The 25,559-nt window shown below is 45.7% G+C and overlaps 1 protein-coding gene across 3 annotated transcripts in view; it reads right to left on the bottom strand.

Moving 5' to 3' along the window:
* Positions 1-4,664: 4,664 nt before the first annotated feature.
* Positions 4,665-25,559, bottom strand: part of KCNK10 (potassium two pore domain channel subfamily K member 10) — a 114,304-nt gene continuing 93,409 nt past the window's right edge. For all 3 annotated transcript variants that reach the window (XM_063948553.1, XM_063948551.1, XM_063948552.1), the window contains exon 7: positions 4,665-10,895. In XM_063948553.1, the coding sequence (XP_063804623.1) occupies positions 10,281-10,895 (615 nt within the window). In that variant the 3' untranslated portion in view covers positions 4,665-10,280. The remainder of the gene's footprint in view (positions 10,896-25,559) is intronic.

The following is a 25,559-nucleotide window of genomic DNA, read 5'->3' as shown; positions in this document are numbered from 1 at the left end:
AGTACTACATTCTTATATGTACCACAGTACTACATTCTTATATGTGCCACAGTACTACATTCTTATATGTACCACAGAACTACATTCCTAGCTGTACCACAGTACTACATTCCTAGCTGTACCACAGTACTATAATCCCTAACTGTACCGCAGTACTACAAGCCCTAGCTGTACCACAGTACTACAAGCCCTAGCTGTACCACAGTACTACATTCCTAGCTGTACCACAGTACTACAATCCCTAGCTATACCACAGTACTACATTCCTAGCTGTACCACAGTACTACAATCCCTAACTGTACCGCAGTACTACAAGCCCTAGCTGTACCACAGTACTACATTCCTAGCTGTACCACAGTACTACAATCCCTAGCTGTACCACAGTACTACATTCCTAGCTGTACCACAGTACTACAATCCCTAGCTGTACCACAGTACTACATTCCTAGCTGTACCGCAGTACTACAATCCCTAACTGTACCGCAGTACTACAAGCCCTAGCTGTACCACAGTACTACATTCCTAGCTGTACCACAGTACTACAATCCCTAGCTGTACCACAGTACTACAATCCCTAGCTGTACCACAGTACTACATTCCTAGCTGTACCGCAGTACTACATTCCTAGCTGTACCGCAGTACTACATTCCTAGCTGTACCGCCAGAGCCGGCCCTAACCAATTTGATGCCCTAGGCAAGATTTTGGCTGGTGCCTCCTAGCACCGCCGCTAGTTCTGCAGGAGATGCCTGGCATGAGTCAGCTGGTAGCTCTGCTAACGTCGGGTGCCTTTTGTTTATGAAAATGCATCATATTATTTGCATTACTATGTGGCTAGGATGCACAAGCAGCTTCTGCTGATTAAAATGATATGCAGCATGCCTATATTCTGTGTGCGACTGCGGCTGTATCTGCATACAAAATGCTATATTACAGTGATTTCCAGGAATACACTGCAACGTAGCATTTCGTACGCACATACAGCCACAGTCACACACAGAATATAGGCATGCCACATATCATTTTAATCAGCAGAAGCTGCTGGTGCCCCTGAGCATACCAAATGCCCTAGGCATTTGCCTAGTTTGTCTATGCCTAAGGCCGGCTCTGTGTACCGCAGTACTACGTTCCTAGCTGTACCGCAGTACTACGTTCCTAGCTGTACCGCAGTACTACGTTCCTAGCTGTACCACAGTACTACATTCCCTAGGTGTACCGCAGTACTACATTCCCTAGCTGTACCACAGTACTACATTCCTAGCTGTACCACAGTACTACATTCCTAGCTGTACCACAGTACTACAATCCCTAGCTGTACCACAGTACTACATTAGTCTACATCTAGGGATGGCAATCGACCATCGATGATTCCTAATCATTGATGGTTTAACCCCTTCAGTGGTGGGTTTTTCAAATTTGGTCACATCTCCCAGGGCAGGTTTGTAATTTTTTTTACCTGCGCATTGCCAGGGATTTCATGCGTGTTGCCAGGGGTTTTACGTGTTGTGTCATGCTTTATTCCAAGGGTTTTATGCTCTGGGATCCATGCTCGTTGGGGTAGCTAGGGATGGTCACCGACCATCGGTGATTCAAAATCATCGATGGTCTATGACCGATGTTGAATACTTTTACTATCAATGTTGGAGAACCAGATGGTTTCCCGCCATCAGTGGTTCAGAGCTACCGATTTTTTCCCCCTCAAAAAGTGCCAGGGAACTGAGCTTAGCTTCGCCCCCGACACCTACTAAGTCATGCCCCCCTGGTCCGCCTGCATGTGTACTGTAAATAGGGGATGACCACGGGGGTGGAGCAGTATGGGATGTGGTTACCGTATTGCATCATTTAAACCACGCCCCCATATGCAGATATTACCGGCATTAAACTGCAGGGGGCGTGGCTATGATGACGTGATTCAGCAAGACTAGTGTCATCGACTGCCTGGACTACCCACTTTACTCACTATATGGGCGGCCGGGCGGGGGACCTGAAAAATCGGGAGACTTGCCTGCTCTTCCGGGAGGGTCACCCGATTTATGGGAGCATCCCGGCCCTTCTGCAAGAGTAGGAAAGGACGACTTACCCCCATTTATTGAACAGTTTAGCATTTGGAGCAGGAATCCCTTGTAGCTTGTTGTGTGATGTGTCGATCACATGTCAGTGCCAGGTCGCTGCCTGTAAGTCGCTGCTGCCTCAGTCCTCCACGCAGCATTTCACACCATCTCGCATCTACGTGTCGCCACAAACAGCACGTCTGAGCCATATGCAGGCACATTAAGAGGCGGCCGGTGGATTACAGTCTTATACAGCTCCTATATTATGGTACAGAGGCATCCGTGGCGGAGAGACCTCGCCAAGCTAATAACGTACAGATCCCTAATGATTACATACTAATTATAGCTCCAGTGGGCGGCTGCCGCTTGTCCAACACGTCAGGCTGGGGCAACCAGGGGAAAAACCTGCTGGAGAACGGCACCTTCTGTAAGCAGTACTTACCTTTACTAACGTTAGTGTTCACTGAACCAGATGGACAAGGAATTCAGCAAAGAGAAGACAATGGAGTAAATTTACTAAGATGGGAGTTCTATTTAAGATGGGATGTTGTCCATAGCAACCACTCAGATTCCAGATATTATCTTCTAGAAGGTGCTAGATAAATGAGAAGTAGAATCTGAGTGGTTGCTATGGGCAACATCCCATCTTAAACAGAACTCCCAGCTTAGTAAATTTACCTTAATGTCTATGAGAAGACAGTGTGCAGAATGCACCAAGCATCAGAACTGCATGTGATGCATCCGCCACTTGTCGCATGCGTAACGTCGTTTATTAACGCTGTGCACTTGAAAGAAATGACAAATTACAGATCTCTGGGTCCTTTGCGATAGGACTGTCGGGTTTATGACCCAGGAATCCTATCTATGAAGCACGCTCTGCAGAGGGGGTGCTGGGAGGGATCCGATTAGCTTTTGTTATTTTTCCTTTGTTGTAACAATGTTGCTGCCGTTATACAATGCTCCTGCAATGATTTGTTCCTGGTGCAAGCACGTGTAAAATATTGCCCATGTTTGTTCTCTTTCAGGTCCTGTGACATTCACCAAAAATCTCATACGAGCTATTATCTCTAAGCTAACCTGATACTAAGACCTTATTCATCGAGTTTTTGCCATGTGACTATGATTGCACTGGACGCCCCTCTGCAATGCAAAAAACTCCCCAAAAATGGTCTCCCTCCACTTTAGTAATCTCACCCCACAACATGGTCTTATATTTGCATGCACCACAAAATTGGAATCACCAGCAACGCGCCTCCTCCATAGTTACAGAGAAAATCCGGAGCCGGCGCCTCCTATTGGACGGTGCAAATTCTGATCCCCTAGACAGAACCATCTTGCACCATGTACTTTAGAGTGTCAGTGAAAACGTGATTGCCCTGTGCCACATACATAGGTTGTCATTTAGAGTTGTTCGCAAACCAAATACGCACACTAATGGGCAAAACCATGTGCACTGCAGGTGGGGCAGATGTAACATGTGCAGAGAGAGTTAGATTTGGGTGGATTATATTGTTTCTATGCAGGGTAAATACTGGCGGGTGTAGTATGGTATGCCGGCGGCCAGGGCTCCCGGCGACCAACATACCGTCGCCGGGAGCCCGACCGCCGGCATACCGACAGCTTGGCGAGCGCAAATGAGCCCCCTGCGGGCTTGCTGCGCTCGCCATGCTCCGGGCACGGTTTTATTGTCCCTCCAAGGGGGTTATGGACCCCCACAAGGGAGAAAAAGTGTCGGTATGTTGGCTGTCGGGATTCCGGCGCCAGTATACTGTGCGCCGGGATCCCGACAGTCGGCATACTGAAGACCACCCATACTGGTTGCTTTATTTTTATACTGCAATTTAGATTTCAGTTTGAACACACCCCACCCAAATCAAACTCTCTCTGCACATGTTACATCTGCCCCAACTGCACTGCACATGGTTTTGCCCAGTGCTTTTTTGGTTTGCTAACAACTCTGAATAACCCCCATTGTGCTTATGTTTTGTATGTTACGCCGGCCCCCGTAACTGTCATAATTAGTATTGGCACATGCGCCAGCCCCATGCTAGGCACAAGATATACAGCAGACACAAGCGTTCCTTCCCCATATGCAGACACAGATGCCAATTTGCATGAAGCTTTAGATCCCCGCCTACCAAACTCCCAAGACACTCCCACAAGTCAGCCCCAATCTGTGTCGATTGCTCAGGAAACGTTTTTTTATTCACATTTCAAAGTCATCTCCTGTTGCCAGGAACCATCCAAGGGGCATACCCCTCAAAATTCAAATTGTGGAGCCTTACCAACTGCCAGTGAGTCCTGGCCGGCAATGTTTGGGGCAGCTGTTGGTGTGGCTCCTCTCTTTGAATTTTGGACTGTGCTACAACTGCCACTGGCAATGAAGTCCAGGAGCGGAGCATCTTATACCTAATGGAATGTGTCATGTTGGAGGGTATGAAGGGGCATTATAGAAGTTATTTTCTTTATTGACCAGCACTGGCAAAAAGCCTCATCCTCCAGGAGTCTATAGGCAGAGGACCGAAGTTTCAGTTTATTTACTAATCCCTGAGTGTATGTGGTACGTGGGACTTGTGTCTGTAAGGTATAATGCTGAGGAAACACACAGACTGAGATTTGGTTACATTGTACTGTATTGTATTCCGCCACTCATCATCTGATACACCATTCACCACAACACACCGCAAAAGGTGCGTCCATTTACATAGCTGTAGACAGAGCAAGTTAGTGCAACACAGCGAGCCATAGAACGCTCCCATATAGTGTCCGCGTCCTGGAACGTACAATGCGTCCTGTTTTACACGTGAATCTGGAAACATATCAACAGACAAGTTATCAAGTCACTGACAGAAGGAGACATTAGGTCTCTCGTTAAAACGGTGGCCTCATCCACATAGACGGGTAGGGGTCTTCCTTAACTGCACCCCACCGCAAGGGGGTAAAACGCACCGGTAGGTACAAGTCACACTTACTTCAAGGTCTCTTATGAAATGCTATAAAAAAATAATTGCAGCTGGATTTGGTGTTTCCCGTAGAAGACCAGTCGCCGCTGACTTGTGGTGAGATCCGTTTTAAAAAACAAAACTGCGACTTTATGTAGAGAGGAAGGAACGCGTTTCTCGCTGCTCCAGTGGGGTTAGTGCGACAGTCCAGACAGTTCTTAGTGCCCCAGAGACCTCAGAAAACAGAGATGGTCTGCAGAGGGGCTGTCAGCGTCGCCGCAGACTGAGATACACACCAGACACAGGTAGACGTGAAGTACAAGCAAGCTTTGCATAGTAGGTTTTCAATGTCCATTCTGCCATCCCACTACATTGAGAAAAGCTGTATTTCCATGACAAGACCCCCACACATCTCTAATTACAAAGATCTGGAATTTGCTATTTGTTGCCAAATCTGTAGCCTGATTAGTGTATATAATTCTTCAGCTAAGGTGCTCTTGCATACTGAGCCAGGGGTGATACAGTGCGCCATTTCCCCATCCCACTAGACTGTTGGTGGCTCGTACAGGGTGTAATTGTGGCCGCGATGAGTGATAGATGTGCAGGCAAAAGATAAATGGCAGGTTCAGTCATGTATAATATATATATATAATTCCATTCACTGCAATTACTCTGTACTATTAAGCCTGGGAAAGTGATAACTCACCAAACAATCAGCTCCTGTCAATTTACATATTAGAGCGGATTGGCTGGTGCGTTATCACTTTGCACTTATCACTGCTTTATCACTTCTCCAGGCTTAATACATCTGCCCCAGAGTCTGGACTTATGTATCAGCTCCCTGGGTAATAACAAGCTGTGTCTGCCTAAAGAACGTACATGCCTTCAGTTACCACAGAACTATAAAGTGCCTAGCCACATATACAACTAGTGCGCCTTTAAGCGCGCTCCAATCCACAAGTATAATGTAACATGTGCAGAGAGCGTTAGATTTGGGTGGTTATATTGCTTCTATGCAGGGTAAATACTGGCTGCTTTATTTTTACACTGCAATTTATATTTCAGTTTGAACACATCCCGCCCAAATCTAACTCTCTCTGCACATGTTACATCTGCCCCACCAGCAGTGCACATGGTTTTGCCCATTAAGTAACACATTTGCTGCTGCAATCAGGTCTGAATTAGGCCCACTGCTCTAGCAAATACCCAGCACAGCAGCTTCAGTGCATGGGACTATCTGAGAGTATTTCCCAGAACTAGGGTTCCCATAAACCTCATCTTGTCACAGAGGTCACCGAGCCACGACTTTCATTATACCTCACTAATTAAGTGGCCTTGGCGTCAACGATTACCCACATTGTAAATGACACACACTGAAGGACTGACTGAACGGTGACTGATACTCAGATGCATCTGTCTGTAGGGGTTGCGGTCTCAGGAGGAAAGACCGGACGCTGTACTTTGGCGCACTCTTTGTAAATGTTGTTTATTAAATACATAAGCTTTAATATATCATAGTTCAAAATATAATTGCACGGTTGAAAAGTTTACAGACAAATGTGTATGTTCATTTTTAAACAATGATTAAATCCAATTCTATTGGATTTAATAACTGTATTGGATTTAAAACACGTTTCTCTGAATACTTTCCAACCAATTATATTTTGAAATATGATATAATAAAAGGTATGTATTTACTAAACATTTATTCGCCAAAAAGGTGTACAGTCGGGTTTTTCTCTTGAGACCACACCCCATACGTGTACATCTGTATTCTACGCCAGGCGCACCACCAACACAAGATATTATCAGTCCCCCCGGGAATAACTGTTCATACATTCTTGGCTCAAACTGAATATAGTTTAATTCAGAGGTTCCCCAAACGCGGTCCTCAAGGCACCCTAACAGTCCAGGATTCAGGTATAGCCATGACTCAGCACAGATGGTTAAATCAAATTGACTTAGGTGCTAATTAAGTCACCTGTGGCCAAGCATGGATACATTTAAAACCTGGACCGTTGGGGTGCCTTGAGGAACACGTTTGGGAACCTCTGGTTTAACCAATATTGGTCTTGTGCGGAACCAAGCTGCTCTTCTGGTAACTCACATTTATCTCCCATGTCTCGGCCACAGTGCAGGTTACATAGGTGTCGCACACGCACCTAGAATTCCTGTATGCATAGACACACGGCAGCTGAGGATACGGGGTCCTGTCATACATGTATATATGAATGCATGACTGTTTGGTTTTGGTTTCTTTCCGATTCAGCAGAACCACATAAAGAAGCACTTGTGGATATAATTAATTTCAGAGTGAAATGGAAGCTTAATAATGTATAAGATGACATCCACGGACGTGGACGGCATTCCTAATGGTGAGTAATGCGTTTATACGCCACTGAGTCAGACTATATGATGAGATGATTCATTTAATGCAGAGATGGACTCTCCACTTACAGACACTAACTCCTGCACAGCAAAGTGTGGCTGAGCGCAACCTCTTCTCTAGAGGGTAGGAGGCTGCTGCAATGAGCGTTATACAATTTGCATGAAAGATAATTGGACACAATTCTCGCCCTTGGGACGGTTTGGAGGGAGGGACCTGACTGCACTGCTGATTATCCTGCAAAATGCACCATTTCCAAAGGATATATTTCAGCGTTACTTATTGATACAATGAAGGTTATGGAAGAAGTAGATGCACCCTGGTTTTCCACTGGTGGGCTTAGATGGCCCGCCCAGTACACAGGAAGGTGCGCATGCACATCCCGCTCTCGGGAACGCTCAGACAGACTAGAGGGGCACCTATGGTAGGTGTGCAAGGAGGTGGTAAAATCTGCAAGAGCACATTAGACACGACCCTCCGACAGCAAAAAAAACCCCACCCATTTCAGTAAATTAAACTTCCTCGTTGTTGTGATAGAATACGGCTAAGTTTAGCCTTATCTTAAATGAATCATGAAAGTTTGGGGTGGTCTTAATTTGTGCACTCAAAGGGCAAAGCGCAGTACAGCTTCTCCCTAATAATGTCATTTTGCCCGGCTTCACTGAACCAGGTTACTCCAGAGTTTGCAAGGAAACCAAACTCCTCCCACTGGCCAATAAAACTGCTGCTCTACTGCGCCACCCACCCATGCACTGACGGAAATCTAAGTGCCCTTGTGCAAATTAAGGCAAACAGTGCCACACAGTGGAATTGTGCCCTCCACCCTGACCATTTTGCATTTCCTAAATCGGGCGCACCGTTCAAGGATCCCCCCTAAACTGAGATCTCTTTCTAAACAGAGTTCTCTTCTGTACAGCATTAGAGCTCTGATTAATATTGCTGTTCTACAAGTCCAGTAGAACCCAAGAAACACCATTCCTTAACAATAACCGGAATGGTTCGCAAAAGCCTTAAATGCATATTTACATCTAGCATGTAGGTATTGTGCTGGGAGAAACAGCATGTAAAAAGTTATTGGTGACATTGAAAACATTTTGCTAAGGCTGATATGGTGCGCTGCATGTTTACAACTGCAGGTGGCGCTGTGTGCACTGGAGACATACAGGCAATAGACAAGCCCTTAAAATAAATCAAAGGACACAGCACCCCCTGCAGGTCATGAGCAGATATGATATACCATTATACCATACATTTCAAACATATGAAACTTCATTGACAACTTTTACAGTTACATAAACCGTTATATACGAATCACTTTCCCATTGGACAGCAGATGCGGAGAACACAGTAGGACGCAGCCTGAACGCCACTGATTCAATGATTTATCAGTATATCACAGCCACCGCTGGGTCTATGAGGTGATTTAAAGCAGAGTTTCTCAACCTGGGGTGTACATATCCCCAGTACGTATCTGAAAGAAGCAATGAAAAAACTTTAATCCCTATTTATTATAAATACAAAAAAACAACATGTATAGTACAGAAATGTGTAAATATAAAAATTCCTCTGGATATGCAGAATTGAAACTTTTTTTGGTAGGGTGGGAGGTATGTAATAGAAAAATTGTTGAGAAACGCTGATTTAAAAGAAAGAAAAAAAAATTGCGGACAATGCAGAAAAAAAACAAAAAAAACAAACAAAATGAAACATTTTAAAATACTTTTAAAAAAAGTTACAAAAACAAAATGGCACAAAAGCGGTGAGCTCTCATTCCCGGCAAACCATACCACCTCTAAACTTGACATTTATTTTCAACTGGATAGTGTTGTTTTTGGGGTGATTAAACACAGTGCCCATCAAATCCTTAGCTTTAAAGAAGGGACACAAAGCCCTGAGAGTTGTACATGAAAATCCCCATCATCCCTATGTTTTGGGTCTATTCCAGTCTTATAGCACGGGGCGACTTCAGACGACATGCAAGACGCCCGGCTGATTTCCTGTTGTACAGCATTGAGAGCTGAAATTTCTTCAGCAAGTATAAAGTGTCTGCAAGATGTATACAAAAAAAACAAAAACAAAAAAAAAACAAAAAACAAACGCACGTCGTTAACTTTTCAATTAGATTTTAAAACTGACATCTTTCCACACCGCTGGGGGCGTGGAGTGCACCGTCAGAGTCTGTGGAGCGCCCACCGGCAATGGTTACTGCCACAGGCTGATTGTGCGGCTGTTGTAGAGTGTGCTGATGTAGTGCCGGTCCGGGGAGCTCCGGCACAATATGGAGGTTGGACAGATGAAAAATATCATGTATGTATCCTTATTCTACCGATGTGCAGCAAAATGCATATGCAGGTCAATTTTTCAATTCGTGACGGAATCACGGAGCAAAACGCGTTGCCGTTTGAGTATTTCCATGATTATACTATCGGCCACGGTTATCTTCTTCGGCTAAAGGTGGTTTTGAGTTTGTGGTCAGTACAGCTGCGGCCATCTTTTTGTCGGAGTTGCTTGTGGGGGTTGGTTTGTTTTTTGGCAGTCATTTATGGCACAGTAAAAGTTTCCACCAATGCAGATTACAGAGCTCCACTTCGTTGAAAAAGTCTGCATAAGGCACATGTCTCAAGAACTCCTTGCAAGTAACCGAGCAACAACAGCGGTTGTTGTTTTTTCCGGTTTCACACTGGACAAGGATTTAACCCCTTCCATGCCGGAGGGTGGCAGGCCAACACACGCTGCATCCTCGTCCTCCTCCAACACAGAAGGGGTCAAGGGTTACTGCGGAGTCAAAAGTACAGACCAACTTTGGGCTCCAGAATGGAAAAGAAATGTCTTTGCTCCGTCCCGCGTTACGGCCCGCAGAGTTGATGTGCCATGACGGCGCAATCATCCTCAACTTTGCCCTGTTATTTTTGCTCTTCAAGTAACACTTTGTTTTCATGCTCCTCATCTTTGGTTTCACAGGGCAATGAGCCATTCTCTAAGATTGAGTGCTGGATAAAGTCGGATAGTGTCGCCGTATCGGAGGTGGACAGCCTCTCAGCCCCGTCCTCCTTCTTTTCTTCGTCCACTGAGTATTTTCTAAAGTTCTCATAGATTTTCCGTACGTCCTCCGGAAGGTTCTTTTTCAAGTCCTTGTTTTTCCTCTTGGTTAGCCTCAAGGAGTTGGAGCCAAGCTTGTTGATGATGTTGTCTTCTGAGAGGCCTTGTGCGTGCAAACCGTTGAACTGTTCTGCCCCCTTCAGTCTTAGATTGTTGGGCTTGTTGTTTATGCTCTCCTGGGATGAAGCCTTAAATCGCCCGTTCTCCAGCTCCGAGAAGACTGAGCGCTTCTCCGGGGAGAGCACATCAAGAGAGTGAGCTCTCTGGTCAAGCCCAAGTCTCCTCCGCTCCATGCTCCTAATCGTGGCTGCTCGTTGGAGTTTGTCGTGGATCTCTACGCTCAGTCTCCTACGCGTCTCCCTAAATTCGGCGGTCACATTCGCTTTCCACTCTGCAGCGTGAGCCTTGATTTCTCCCACCTACGGAAGAGACGTATAGATGCAGGTCAGTATTAGAGAGAACTGTACGTGTAGTGCAATATTTACTTTACACTCCTTCCTGCTTTAGAAATGATGCAATTTAAGAAAGGGTTAATACCATATGCTATAATGCAAATAATTGAATCCTACAAGGTAAACAATCAATGAACCGTTGTCACATGTTCCGCAAGGGTTAAAAAAAAAAAGACACATAGGGGCAAATGACACAGGGGGGCTAAACCCAGAAGTCAGAGAGACGCCGGGGATCGCGAAGGACAGCTCTTATCAGAAGAGCGGTCCTTCGCAATGCTAAGCGCATATGTAAATACATACGCGCTTAGCATCGCGCCGAAGGGCAGCGATGTCACATAATACATCCCGCCCACGGTTACAATGCAAACAGCTTACAACGGGTAAAGGGGATCATTCCAAGTTGATCGTAGCTGTGCTAATTTAGCACAGCTACGATCTTCTTTCCTGACATGTGGGGGGACGCCCAGCACAGGGCTAGCCCGCCCCGCATGTCAGTCCGGCCCCCCCTCGCAGAAGTGCAAAGGCAACGCACAGTGGCGATGCCTTTGCACTTCAAGAGTAGCTCCCGGCCAGCGCAGCTTTAGCGTGCTGGCCGGGAGCTGCTCATCGCTCCCCGGCCCGCAGCCGCTGCGGCCCGCCCCCCCATTCGGTCCGGCCACGCCTGCGTTGGCTGGACCAAACCCATGAAACAGCGGCCAAACGCCGCAGTTCCGCCCCCTCCTGCCCAGCGATCGCCTCTGCCTGTCAATCAGGCAGAGGCGATCGTATCCCTGCTACGGCCTTCAGCCGTCTGGCATGCGCCAGCGCACTACGGACCCGTTCGCTCTGCTGCGTTAAAACGACCCCCAAAGAATGACCCCCAAAGAGTGTTAATCTCTTCAGTATCATCAATATGAATAATAATTGCCAATAAATCTTCTAGTAAAAATGGACAATAATGGATATAAAAGTTAAAAAGCATCTGAACCAATAAAACATTTGTAGCGTCACTGATTCAACATCCGTTCCACCAAAGGCTGAGATTATAATCATGAGGGGCATTAAACCACAAGGGTGTTGGGTGTTGCCCTTTTAATAATGTCCTGGTAATTTCTCCTTTAAAGCAGTCATCTTAATTTTAACAGGCAATAGTAGTTACGTGGGGAGAAGTTTAGTAGTTAATAGTGGTGGGATTTAGAAGATCTGCCTCTTTGTTCCAGCATGCCCACCCTTCTTTATATCATAGACAATATTAAAAGATACTTGTAAATATAAACCATTAAATATACTTATATTTTAAGTGGAAGGTTATTTATTGGCAAATACTATTCATACTATGAGACATAATATTTTATAAACGTATTATTAAATACCTATAAATCGCAATAGAGACAGTCACATGTACTGAGCCCCATAAAGCGCTATCATATTTTCTTCAGTAGTACTTGTATAAAAATTCACCATGTGACACCTATAACAGTCTCCTCCAGTGTCCTGTATATCTGAACTAGAGCGTAAGAGCACCCTGTGCCAGCACCTCCCGCCCCCTGGCGCACATGACGCCATGATGTCACAGATCAGCACTGCAGGAGCCGGGAGATCAATGTGGCCCCATGGCACGTCCGCTATGTAAGACCATGACTCCTTACAGCCGTGCTGTGCTCCTGTCCTATATGCCCCTTCTCGAAGATTCTGGAGGGTTTGTCTTTCAGGCACTATACATAGGAGGTAATTCAGAGTTGATCGCAGCAGCAAGTTTGTTAGCTGTTGGGCAAAACCATGTGCACTGCAGGTGGGGCAGATGTAACATGTGCAGAGAGAGTTAGATTTGGGTGGGTTATATTGTTTCTGCGCAGGGTAAATACTGGCTGCTTTATTTTTACACTGCAATTTAGATTTCAGTTTGAACACACCCCACCCAAATCTAACTCTCTCTGCACATGTTACATCCCCCCCCCCCCCCCCCCCCCTCTGCCGTGCATATGGTTTTGCTCAACTGCTAACAAATTTGCTGATGCGATCAGATCTGAATTAGGTCCATAGTTCACACACTGCAGAATTATCCCCCAACAGCGCAATGCTGGCGACTTTCTAACTGAATCGCAGACGCTTTTTCTAAACTTTTTGCCGTAAACTTTTGTTGCCATAAATACACTGCAATTTATGCACACAAAATGAAGACGGGACTTCACAGTACGGAACTCGCGGCTAATTGAATCTGCCACCATAAGTGGGTATGAGAATGATAGCTGGTTACCAGTGAGACCATAGGAAGGTCAGAGATCCTGTAGGTGAGCGGGCCGGAGGGAGAGTGTATTTATAGAAGATTGGAGATGTATGAGGACATGGTGTTGTTGAGGGCTTTGTAAGTAAAGAGGAGTCATTTCAGCTTATCTCAGGTAGGGAGTAAAACTGAGTCCAATGGTGCAATTCTTCTTCTGGACCAGGTGACTGCTGTATATGTCGTAGAAATGCATTTAGATGTGCGAGAGCAAATGCAAAAAGGGATGCATTGTGCAGTAGATAACGTTCATATCTGGGTATTATGACAAGATGAGGGTCAGTCATACTGCAGCAGTCCCTGCAAAGTCCAGTCTAGTGATGAAGACAAATAACTTCTACAGCCTGTCTCCTGCTGCTCAGAATATAAGTGCTTAGAAAAGCAACTGCAGAACCAGTATCTCCTCTACCCTCAGCATAGGGTGAGCGAGGATCCAAGATATACTATTTACTTTCTCAAAGTCGTTACAGAAGCGGATTGTGCCATTAGGTTTTGGAACAAGAACTTGCCATTTTATCTATCTCTTCCTTAACCGCTGCTCAACCACCCTCAGAAACCTGGTAGAGCCCCTGCTTCACCGCTACTCCGTTGGAGTGACAATGATATGAAAAATTAAGTTAGTATGGCATGGGATGCCGGAGACGACATCTCTGATTCGGCATACCGTTTCTTTTGTTTGTAGCTTCTGAGCAGGAGTCAGAACTAACGCTATGGGAACTGCAGGAGCTTCAGCAAAAGCACCTACTATGCTGGGCACGGACATCTCATCCTGCCAGGGCTTAAGCAGGTTACAGCGGTATATTTGCTCCGGTCTTCCCCTTTCTAGTTGACAAACTTTGTAGTGCTGTAGTTTATTTCTTCCTCTGGTGCTCCTGTGCCTCTTGTAAATGTTAACTTTTTTCTTTTTTAATAGCATATGTTAAATCAAAATAATCATTCAAGAAAAACACATGCATCTTGTAACTCATTTGGGGTTCCTTTGCATGCATGGACCAGACCTCACCGGCATCAAAGCCAACAGTTTCACTCCACTGTGATATACTACCCTCATCGGTCTTCTCACTGTGGAAAACAGGGTGATAGCAGGCGCTCAATGCATTATTTTTCCACTTGCCGGCAGGTGTCGGTGATTTGCTCAGCAGCTATACGCCAGCTTACAGCACACACCCGGCAGCAGCAATTACATCAATTGTGAACAAGTCTCTCTTTTCCCACTAATGTCCAGGCACAAAGCTGATTTACGCTGACAGTTCCGTTGTGTAACTATTGATTGCTTGGCAAAGGTATCAGATACCTCTCAAACTGTCTGTTACATGGATACAACAGATTACACTGAATGCATTTGATTAACCATCTGTTTGCATGTACCTCTTGCCCTTCATGCGGACAATGGAAGTCTATAGAAACTGCTTTATTATCATATATCTTGTGCTTTATGTTATTGCTTACTCCGCTATTCCTACTGAACACAGGGATCATTATATCTAATTGACGGTTTGATGACATATTACACAGTATGAACCTCGCTTATGCTGATGACAAATGAGGCATATTGTTGGTTTCATTAACGAGTTCTAATAAAACCACAGAGTCAGCCTTTCATACAACTGAGACACGATCTGAACCACAATGGTTCCTTAGGGACCTACTGCTCCCACCATTGTTTTACTATGTCACAGACGCCTTCAGTCCAGCTTCTTAACAATCATTTGAATTGATTAAAGCACCTGGAGGACTGAGGCCCTTTCACTAATAGCAACTCCTCACAGGTCAGGGGGTCCGACTGCAACCCCCATTTCTGCAAACCACCAATGCAGGCCAAAAATATAAATCGCTGGTATATAGTGTCGGGCTCCTCCTCTTCTAGGACGACATAAGCTCACTAGGCCTCACCATTATAAGAAAGGTGTCATCATCTCCCTACTCAGGCTGCACCCACTTCCTATCCAGCCTGCTCACCGCTCTGCAGCTGTAACTTCATTCCCATACTACCAGCGGCCAATCCATTCTACGGCCAGTTTGACCATAAGCCAGGAAGTAGGCTTCAGCATTATCGCCAGGTTATACTTTCTGGAGGCTTGGGGCAGTGGGGACTGTCCTGGTCCCTTCTCATGTGGGCTCTCTTTTCATATCAGCCTAGTGTTCAGCTCCTGTGCCTCAGTAAGGTGCAACACCTGAGCATATTGATCCGGCAGCCCAAACTCTTGCCTTTTATTTTCAGGATAGTTAAAACATTCCCTCCTATCACCCGTGAAGCTTCCAGGTGACCCGTCTCCTTTCGTGGACTGCACTCCTACCCTCCCTCTCTGGTCTGATAATGGCACTGCAGCTGTACAATGAACCAAGCCCTGTTGAGTCTCCTACAGATCCTATGGTGGCCATTAGGTGGCTTGCATATTGTGATTGCATTGTGTGAAGAGGCGGCGTTGCAGATCGCTCAGGTACGGTGGTAGATGAAAACCAATGGTGCTTTACTGAAGAGAATGGGTGATAAGTAGTAGCTCAGCATACTTTATATAATACAACTCCACATAACAGTTCCCACAATGAGTCCTCATCAAAGCCTCACCTCTTAGCCTAAGGTCAGTGCCTCATCTCTCCAGCCATTACAAGAGCCCATCTTTATCACACACCTAATCCCTCTCATGTGAACGCCCTGCACAGGGGATCTGCAAAAGGTTCAGCTTGGCGGGGTCTTTGCAAAATCCAGCCCCTACTACTTCTGTCATCTCCCAGGTGACCTCCCTGCTGGGTCCAACTCCTGGCTGTCTGGAATATCTCACTGTTAGACCATAGGGAGTAAACACAAGGGACAACGGTACCTTAAATCTTTGAATATCCCATGTAAGTAAATAAAGATTGTTTCTGTTGCACAATAGTCTGGTATACCTAACCTAATAATCTAATTATGTATATATGGCTTCCACAGATCTTTCACCCCCTCTACAGCTGCCGTTTGGTAAGTAGAGTTTACGCCATCATTACATAATCAGTAGTTCAGATCATAACTTTTCTACCAGGCTCCCAAGATTGCGGAATACACAAATTAACGGTTCCTATATCCATGGCTCCCGGATTAGGTGAAGGACTCGTAGGGCCGACACGTCCCAAAGCTAGTTCCTCGCTTCCCTCACAGCAAGCTGTAGGCACAGTCCTCAATGTCCAACCCAGGCTACGGGGACAATCCAGCAAGTCTTTCTGGATTTCATCCACAAGTTGGTACCCTCTCCGCTTACGTGGTGCTAGCTTTGCCTCGGGGCTAGACTCACCAGTAATCTTCTTGTTTCATAGCTGGGCCCATGGCAATGTGGCTGTCAGACTTCTCTGGTACTGCTGAGTGTGCAGGCAACCTCCACTGCAGCTAGTACCGCAGAATCTCACTTGTACCTTTTCAGAACCCCTTCAGTGCAGATGTCTCCATTCTGCTGCGATCCTGGCTTCCATGCTTGTAACTTGAGTGATCCCACTTCAGGCACCAAATGTGTATATACTGGGTTGCAGATCACTCTGCAACCCAGTATATACAGTGGTAGATTAAATCCAATGGTGGTTTATTGAAGAGAATGGATGATAAACAGCTCAGCACACTTCAGTAATACAAATCCACGACAGTCCCCACAATGAATCCCTGGCTTAGTATCAACTCTTAGCCTAGGGTCACTGATTCATCTCAACAGCCCTCAGGACAGGTCTCCTCTATCACCCTCCTAAACCCACCGTGGGAACACCCTGTTCTAGATTGGTGGAGTCATTGCAATATCCAGTCCCCACTACCTCCCCCAAGTGTCACCTCTTACATATCCCGTTGCTGGGACCAAGTCCTGGCTGTCTGGTATCGATCACTGTTGGACAATAGGGAGTAATCCTAGATCGTATGAAGGCTGATTCATACACAGTATGGGGGTGAGCAGGGACATGCTATGGGGAATGAGTAAACACAAATACTGACTGTAGATAGTTATACAGGGGGACATGTGGATAAAGTACATATTCAACTAGTTTTGTTGACTTGGGAAATGAGGCATCACGATATTAATTGTTACAGACCTTTAATTTCCTCACACATTGTCAAAGAATGAGGATGTTACAGAATAATAAATCAGAGAAATGTATTTACATTTTTTTTTTCCAATCCTTGACCAAATGACAGGAATATAACGGAATGATTATATCACAGAGGATCACACAAAAATGTTCCATAACATTATAACAAATCCGACAAACCACCGTCCACAAAATGTATTTCCTGCTGGTGTCTGAATCTGGTCATACACTAGGTGTCTATTTACTAAGCCTTGGATGGAGAGAAAAGTGCACGGAGATAAAGTACCAGCCAATCAGCAACAGCCTGGCATGTCACTGGCTGGGTTTGAAAAATGACAGTTAGGAGCTGGTTGGCTGGTACTTTATCTTCATCCACAGTTTCGTAAATAGACCCCTAACTTTCAAGCAACCAACCGACCAGCGACCAACTGTCCATCTTGTCTGTCCAACCAACACGCTGCCCCACACAGGTTTAGGCAGCACTGTGGAGGTTATAGTTAGGCTATGGGGAGGGAGGGTAAGGGTTAGGCTATGGGGGGGGGGGGGAGAATGTTTGATTTAGGCACCACCGGGGAGGGTTACGGTAATGCTGCGGGGAAGGGAGGGTTAGGTTTAGGCTGTGGGGAGGGTTAGGTTTAGGCTGCGGCCAGGGAGGGTTAGGGAGGTAGAGGGTTAGGTTACTTACCTGCAAGGTGTTGGGATTCTGCACATCGGGATGCCGCTGTCCGTATTATGACCGTCGGCATTACGAGCGCCGGGATCTTGATACCATCCTATTCTGTGAGCTGTAAACCAGTTAGCAAATCTGAAGTTTAATCACTAATATGATAGCAATTGCCATGTATATAATTCTAAATGATGGCGTAAGAACTTGTAGAAAAATGGGGTCCCTTGACGGGAGGCTGCAAGCTTAAATGTAATGATCAGTATATGAACCAAAACTCCACCAGGTGAGTTACTATGGTGAGTGCAGAGCCTTTGTGATTTCTATTTAAACAATGTGGTCACATATCACATGCACCCCAGGGGTGGTGAGTGCAGTGGATTAGCCTATATAATAGAAGGTTAATGTTGCTCCTTACCTCTATGGGGGAAAATTAAAGTGTTTTGCACTCCAGTGGCCACTAGATGGCACCCGACGGAGCAATTCTGGTGTTGCCCTGTTTGGGTGTGTACAGCCGCTGGCGCCGACATTGCTGTTATGTTGTTCCAAATTAAATATATATTGTCATTTTGGTTTTAGGGGAGCGCCTAAACTAAATAATACAACTCTGTATGATATCCAATTCCCCTTTCATATAGTATCATTTTTCTCCCCATTATATAGAATGCAGTGAGGTGATGAGGGTGGGGTTTTTATTCCTCCTACTCCGTTTTCCCCGACACTAGAACCATTAGTTGGGAAACATTGTGGATTTTCCAGCTAGTTGGAGAAACCGATTTTTTGCTATTTGGGAGCAAAGAATGATTATCACTCGCTCCGACACACACTCAGATATGGTCCTGGTGTATGGGAGGCATTAGAGTATGTTCAGCCTGTCACTACACCGCACATTTATACTGTGTACTGTACCAACTGTTCATACACAAGAGGTCACATACAGTACCAGGTAAGTACATGTATTGATGGGTGCAACTTACTTATTTATGAGTGTTTAAACCAACAGTCTCTATCTCATGAACCACCACACAATGTTGAGGCTTGCATGTCTGACCTTCCGCCGAGTCTCATCAAAGAACAAAACTCCACTCCTTCCGCCCCTCATAACAAATACAAAACAATTGCACTTGCCCTCCGTACATTTTATAAAACCCAATCCAGGCATGTCCGGGTCACAGTGCGCCAACCGTGCCGATGTTAAAAAAAAAAAAAAGTGGAGAAGAAAGAGATGAGACAGAGCAGCAGGAGAAAAAGAAAGAGGGGAATAAAAGAAGGGGAGGGAAAGAGGAGGAAGGGTGTCAGAGGGAGAGAGACATAGACAGGAGGGTGGGGGCTAAAGATAAAGTGTAGGGAAAAAAAGAGAGAAACCCCAGGCGTCACCCCAGGGACAAAAGCTGTATATTGTGTACTATAATGTGTGTGTGTGTGTGTGTGTGTGTGTGTGTGTGTGTGTGTGTGTGTATATATATACATACATACATACATACTGTGACAAGAACACTGGGATAGTGTTTGAGGGCAGGTATATTTGTCCCAGGTTCTTGTCTTACATGTTTTAGAAAATGTTAACTTCTAGGAAAAATGCTTTTTGTTTTGTCTGAACCTTTTCAGTTTGCTGTAAAAGCTGGGTAAAGGCTCTGAGAGAGAGATAAGGCGAGTTCTAGACATTGGGCCCAGTTCGGGTCTTTGGCCTCACAGAGGGCTAATCAGGGTTTCAGCTGTGTAAGTGTGTTATAGTGCTGCTAACCTGATTAGTATGGGCAGACTGCCTGGGAAGGCTGAGGGATCTGTGTGTGAGAGACACGCTTTCTGATGCAAGTGAGCTATACAGTATGTACTGAAGAACTCTGTGTTTTGTTTAGTGACAGTTAGGAATATCTTATGTTTAGTTAGTGCCGGACAGGCAAGGTATTTTTATTTTGGGGTTTGTTTTATTTTCTGTTTCAATAAAACTGGCCGGGGTCAGTTGTACCAGAAACTGGACTTGTGTTGTTCCTCAGCTGCTGCGTACTACCATATTCCCCAGGAAAAGGCGCCTTGCACCCCTACAGTGTTACAACTTGGTGGAGAATGCGAGCAACCCCGTTCTGCGCATAAGTGAAAGCAGCAGCTTTGTGAGGCCTGCAGAAAACGGTGGTTTATGCAGATACAGCCCAGTGTGAAGTTACTGAGACTCACCCCTGAGGGTTTGATATATGTCTTGGGTGAAAGCAGCTACAAAGCCGCCTGAAAAATCTGTCGACATGGAGGATCTGCTTAAAGCCTTGCTGCAAGCTACAGCGGCTCAGCAGGAGGCCAACCGACAGCAGCAGGTGGCAATGGAGGAAAATAGGAGACAGCAGCAGGTGGCTATTGACGAACTTTACCGGCAACAGCGTCAGGATAGAGAGGCCTTAACAGAAGTGGTGCAGAGCCTTGCAGCCCGGATTGGAGATGTGGCCGTCAGTGCTCCGACCAGCTCTAGTTCTATACGGGCCAGTCACTTCTTGCAGAAAATGACAGAGGCTGACGATGTGGAGGCCTACTTGACCACGTTTGAAAGGACTGCAGAGCGTGAGAACTGGCCAAAAGCACAGTGGGCCAGTCTGCTGGCACCTTTTCTGTCAGGTGAGCCCCAAAAAGCGTACTTTGATTTAAGCCCTGCTGAGGCTCGGGACTATGATAAACTAAAGACTGAGATCCTGACCCGCCTGGGAGTCACGCTGTCAGTACGAGCACAACGGGTGCACCGTTGGGTGTACGCCATGGAGAAGCCTCCGCGCTCTCAGATGCACGACCTTATTCAGCTAACAAAAAAATGGCTACAGCCAGAGACATTAACTGGTCCCCAGATGGTTGAAAGAGTCGTCATGGACCGCTACTTGAGATCTTTGCCCATGGTCCTGCGCAAGTGGGTGAGCCATGGAAACCCGGGTACTGCTGACCAATTAGTAGACATGGTAGAGCGGTATTTGGCAGCAGAGGAACTACTGATGACCACCCAGCAACCCATAGATCCTCGACAGCGCCCTTCAGTAAAGACTGGTAAGACTGTTCCGTGGGAAAACGTTGCTGGGCGGTTAAGAGAACGCAAGGCTGGAGAGACTGTAAACACTGGCCCTGGAGACAGGCCAATGGGGCTAGACCGGTCTATGTTGCCCAAACGGGTTGATAATCGTGTGGTTAAATGTTTTAGATGTGGTATGCCAGGTCATGTTGTTGCCAATTGCCCAGTCATGCAAGAACCCATGCAATGTGATGCTGCCTTTGAATGTCGCAGAATGTCTTTCTTTGCTAGGTTAGCCTGTACTGTGGTACCTTCACCTGAGCTGGAAAAACAAATGTGTGATGTGTTCTTAGAGGGTAACCGGGTAGAGGCCTTGCTAGATTCAGGAAGTTTAGTTACCCTCGTGAAAGCTGGGTTAGTGAAACCCTTAAAGGTCCAGCAAATACCTATTGGGGTAACTTGCATACATGGGGATACCCAACATTATGCCACTGCTGAGGTGAATATAGAAACTTGTTGTGGGTCAGCAATGGTTAAAGTGGGACTGGTCCCTACCTTGGTGCATGAGGCCATAATAGGGAGGGATTTTCCTCATTTTTGGAAACTGTGGGAATCACGGTTATCAACAGATGTGAGAAGTAAAAAGCCAGTTGATAATACCGGTGATTTTATGGATGTACGTGGGTCTTCGGAACTTTCTGGCCCTTTGCCTTTTGCTAGTTTGGCTGGGGAAGTGACAGATGGGGAGTCCAGTGAGGACCCTCTTGCCGGGAACAGAGACATAGTAGTTAGAACTGAAAGCGTGCCTGACCTGGAGGTAAAGAAGGATCTGTTTGCGTCTGAACAGTTAAAGGATCCTACCTTAATAAAGGCTAGAGAGAATGTTAAGATTGTTAATGGGAAAAACTGGGATTGTTTGTTGCCCTACTTGTTAATGGCCATCAGAGAAGTTCCTCAGTCCTCTACGGGGTTTTCTCCATTTGATTTGTTGTATGGTAGACACCCCAGAGGGCTGTTGGATATTGCCAAAGAGACGTGGGAAGGACAGCCCACTCCTTATAGAAGCGTTATTGAGCATGTAACACAAATGCAGGATAGGATTGCAGCCGTGGTACCTGTTGTCAGAGAGCACATGGAACAGGCCCAAAGTGCTCAACAGAGGGTCTATAACCGGAGTGCCAAGATACGGGAATTTGCTCCTGGAGATAGAGTTCTTGTTTTGGTACCCACTGTGGAAAGCAAATTCCTAGCTAAATGGCAGGGTCCATTTGAGATTAGGGAAAAAGTGAATGAGGTTAATTACAAAGTATACCAGCCGGGAAAGAGAAAACCCGAACAGATTTACCATGTTAACTTAATCAAACCCTGGAAAGATAGGTTGTCTCTGTCAGCGGAGCCTTGCCCTTCGGTGTCTTCACCCCGGTTGCTTCCCGCAGTGAAGGTGTCAGAGACATTATCAGCTGATCAGAACAATCAGGTTAAAGAATTTCTCATCCAAAATAGGGAGGTATTTTCAGAGCTGCCTGGCCGAACGACCATAATTAAACATGACATTGTCACAGAACCAGGGGTCAGGGTTCATTTAAAGCCATATAGGATTCCTGAAGCTCAGCGAGAAGCTATTTCTAAGGAAGTTAAAACCATGTTAGAACTTGGAGTCATAGAGGAGTCTAACAGTGAGTGGTCCAGTCCCATAGTGCTCATCCCGAAGCCCGACGGTAGCATACGCTTCTGTAATGACTTTCGTAAGTTAAATGAGGTGTCCAAGTTTGACGCATACCCCATGCCCCGTGTGGATGAGCTTGTAGAAAGGCTGGGAACAGCCAGGTTTCTCACCACATTGGACCTGACCAAAGGTTACTGGCAAATACCTTTATCTGATAGCGCCAAAGAAAAAACAGCCTTTTCGGTTCCGGAGGGGCTGTACCAGTATAAGATGTTACCCTTTGGGTTGCATGGGGCTCCAGCAACCTTTCAACGGGCGATGGATAAAATTTTGAGGCCCCATAGAAAATATGCAGCTGCCTATTTGGATGATGTGGTAATTCACAGTACAGACTGGGGGTCCCATTTGGTTAAAGTACAAGCAGTACTGGACTCAATCAGAGAGGCAGGGTTAACTGCTAACCCAAAGAAGTGCTGCCTCGCAATGGAGGAGGTCAAATACTTGGGCTTCACCATAGGCAGAGGTCTGATTAGGCCCCAATTGAATAAAGTTGATGCTATTCAAAACTGGCCTCGTCCAGTGAATAAAAAACAGGTAAGGGCTTTTTTGGGAATTACTGGGTACTATAGACGGTTTATTCCTAATTTTGCGACCACAGCGGTGCCGTTGTCAGACCTTACCAAAGGGAAGCAGTCAAATGTGGTGAAATGGAACCCTGATGCAGAAAAGGCGTTCCAAGCGTTAAAAGTGGCTTTGTGTTCACAACCGGTGTTGATAACACCAGATTTTTCAAAAGAATTTGTGGTACAGACAGATGCCTCAGAGGTAGGGATAGGTGCTGTGCTGTCCCAAACCAGAGATGGGGACGAACACCCTATCATTTATTTGAGTAGGAAACTCAATGAGCATGAAAAAAAGGTATGCCATTGTGGAAAAGGAGGCTTTGGCCATTAAGTGGGCACTAGATACCTTGAGATATTACCTCTTGGGTAGACAATTCAGACTAGTGACAGACCATGCCCCTTTAAAATGTATGTATGTAAATAGAGGCAAGAATGCTCGTGTAACTAGATGGTTTCTAGCGTTGCAGGACTTTAAGTTTACTGTCGAACATAGACCGGGAACACAATTGGCCAACGCAGATGCATTGTCTCGCATCTTCTGTTTGGGGGCTACAAGTGTTCCGGCCCCTAGGTCGAAACAGGGGAGGGGGATATGTGACAAGAACACTGGGATAGTGTTTGAGGGCAGGTATATTTGTCCCAGGTTCTTGTCTTACATGTTTTAGAAAATGTTAACTTCTAGGAAAAATGCTTTTTGTTTTGTCTGAACCTTTTCAGTTTGCTGTAAAAGCTGGGTAAAGGCTCTGAGAGAGAGATAAGGCGAGTTCTAGACATTGGGCCCAGTTCGGGTCTTTGGCCTCACAGAGGGCTAATCAGGGTTTCAGCTGTGTAAGTGTGTTATAGTGCTGCTAACCTGATTAGTATGGGCAGACTGCCTGGGAAGGCTGAGGGATCTGTGTGTGAGAGACACGCTTTCTGATGCAAGTGAGCTATACAGTATGTACTGAAGAACTCTGTGTTTTGTTTAGTGACAGTTAGGAATATCTTATGTTTAGTTAGTGCCGGACAGGCAAGGTATTTTTATTTTGGGGTTTGTTTTATTTTCTGTTTCAATAAAACTGGCCGGGGTCAGTTGTACCAGAAACTGGACTTGTGTTGTTCCTGTCAAAGTCAGAAAAATATCCCTATACACGCTGCCATATTTGCACCTCACGCTGGTCCGCGCTGCGCATGCGTGCGCTTTCCCGTGATAGCGCATACCCGCTGATGCGTGCACCCGCTCGCATCGGTATGCGTATTTACGGTAAAGAGTATGTAGTCGTAGCGTGCGACCCAATCGTTACATATTTCCACAATTAACGTAGTTTATAGATCATGGTCCCTTTGATAGATTCTGAAAGTTTGGTTAATATAGAATGTCCCTGATTGGAGGGATCCCTCTTTGTATTGTAGGAAGGGTCTAACAGGAGTCATACAGTAGTGTTTGGTACCCATCGGAAGAGTATTTAAATAGCAATATTCCGGTGTTGGTTTGGAGCGTATTAATCGCTCGTGCGAATAGTTATGGACATAAGAAGTTTATGTCCATTACTATTATTTACTCTTACTCAGGTATGCGGCGGGAAACCTAGTTTCCCACCCACCTGAGCTGTTTGAAATCGTCACAGCCCACCTGTATGAATCACCCTATGACCTTTTGTTATAATGCGAAGCCGAATTCCTGCGTCCAATGGACAATGAGGTTGTAGGGACCATTAGATTGCATTGTGTGAGTAGCATAAAAGACGGGCCTGTGGCATCCAGCTTTCACTTCTCATCAAACGGTTCTCATTGCTGATAATCGGGAAGCTGGATGTCCAGAGGCGCATGCGATCGTTTCCCCTTGTGCGTAAGTTTCTCTCCGTAATCATATTGTCTTACTGTGAGCCATTTCTCTCATCTCTACCTCTCTCTCTCTCTCTCTCTCTCTCTACTCTTTCTCTCGTATTTTCCCTTGATTAGATTGTATTGTATTGTATTTATAGTGTAGTTATTTGGTTAGGAAGTCTCTGTTATAGTGTAGTGTATCATTTGTACTGTGATTCCTTTTTACAAGTATATTAGTTATAATACATTTAATAGGCTTTGGACCCTAAACAAGTATCTGTGTATTTTCTCATAGTGTTAAGTGTTCACAGAGCGTCGGTGACGCTCAAGCAGCTTTGTAGTTAATCAGGTTACACCAGGTTGCACTTACACACTGTCTCTACATAAAGGTATACTGTGTATCTAATAGTTAAAGGTATAGATATCAAGGTATAGCGTTGTGAGCGTCGGCGCCGCTGGTGATCTCCTCGTGGTCTCGAGCGTCCGCTACGCCATAGCGAATCATTACGTTTGTCTGTAGCCAATAGTGTGCCAGTCTGTGATCTCTGGGCCGTGAGCGAACGCGACGCTTGAGCGTCTCGCCTA

This window comes from Pseudophryne corroboree, chromosome 12 (assembly GCF_028390025.1).
Source record: "Pseudophryne corroboree isolate aPseCor3 chromosome 12, aPseCor3.hap2, whole genome shotgun sequence".
Lineage (NCBI taxonomy): Eukaryota > Metazoa > Chordata > Amphibia > Anura > Myobatrachidae > Pseudophryne > Pseudophryne corroboree.
This window is presented reverse-complemented; position numbering and strand designations above follow the sequence as displayed.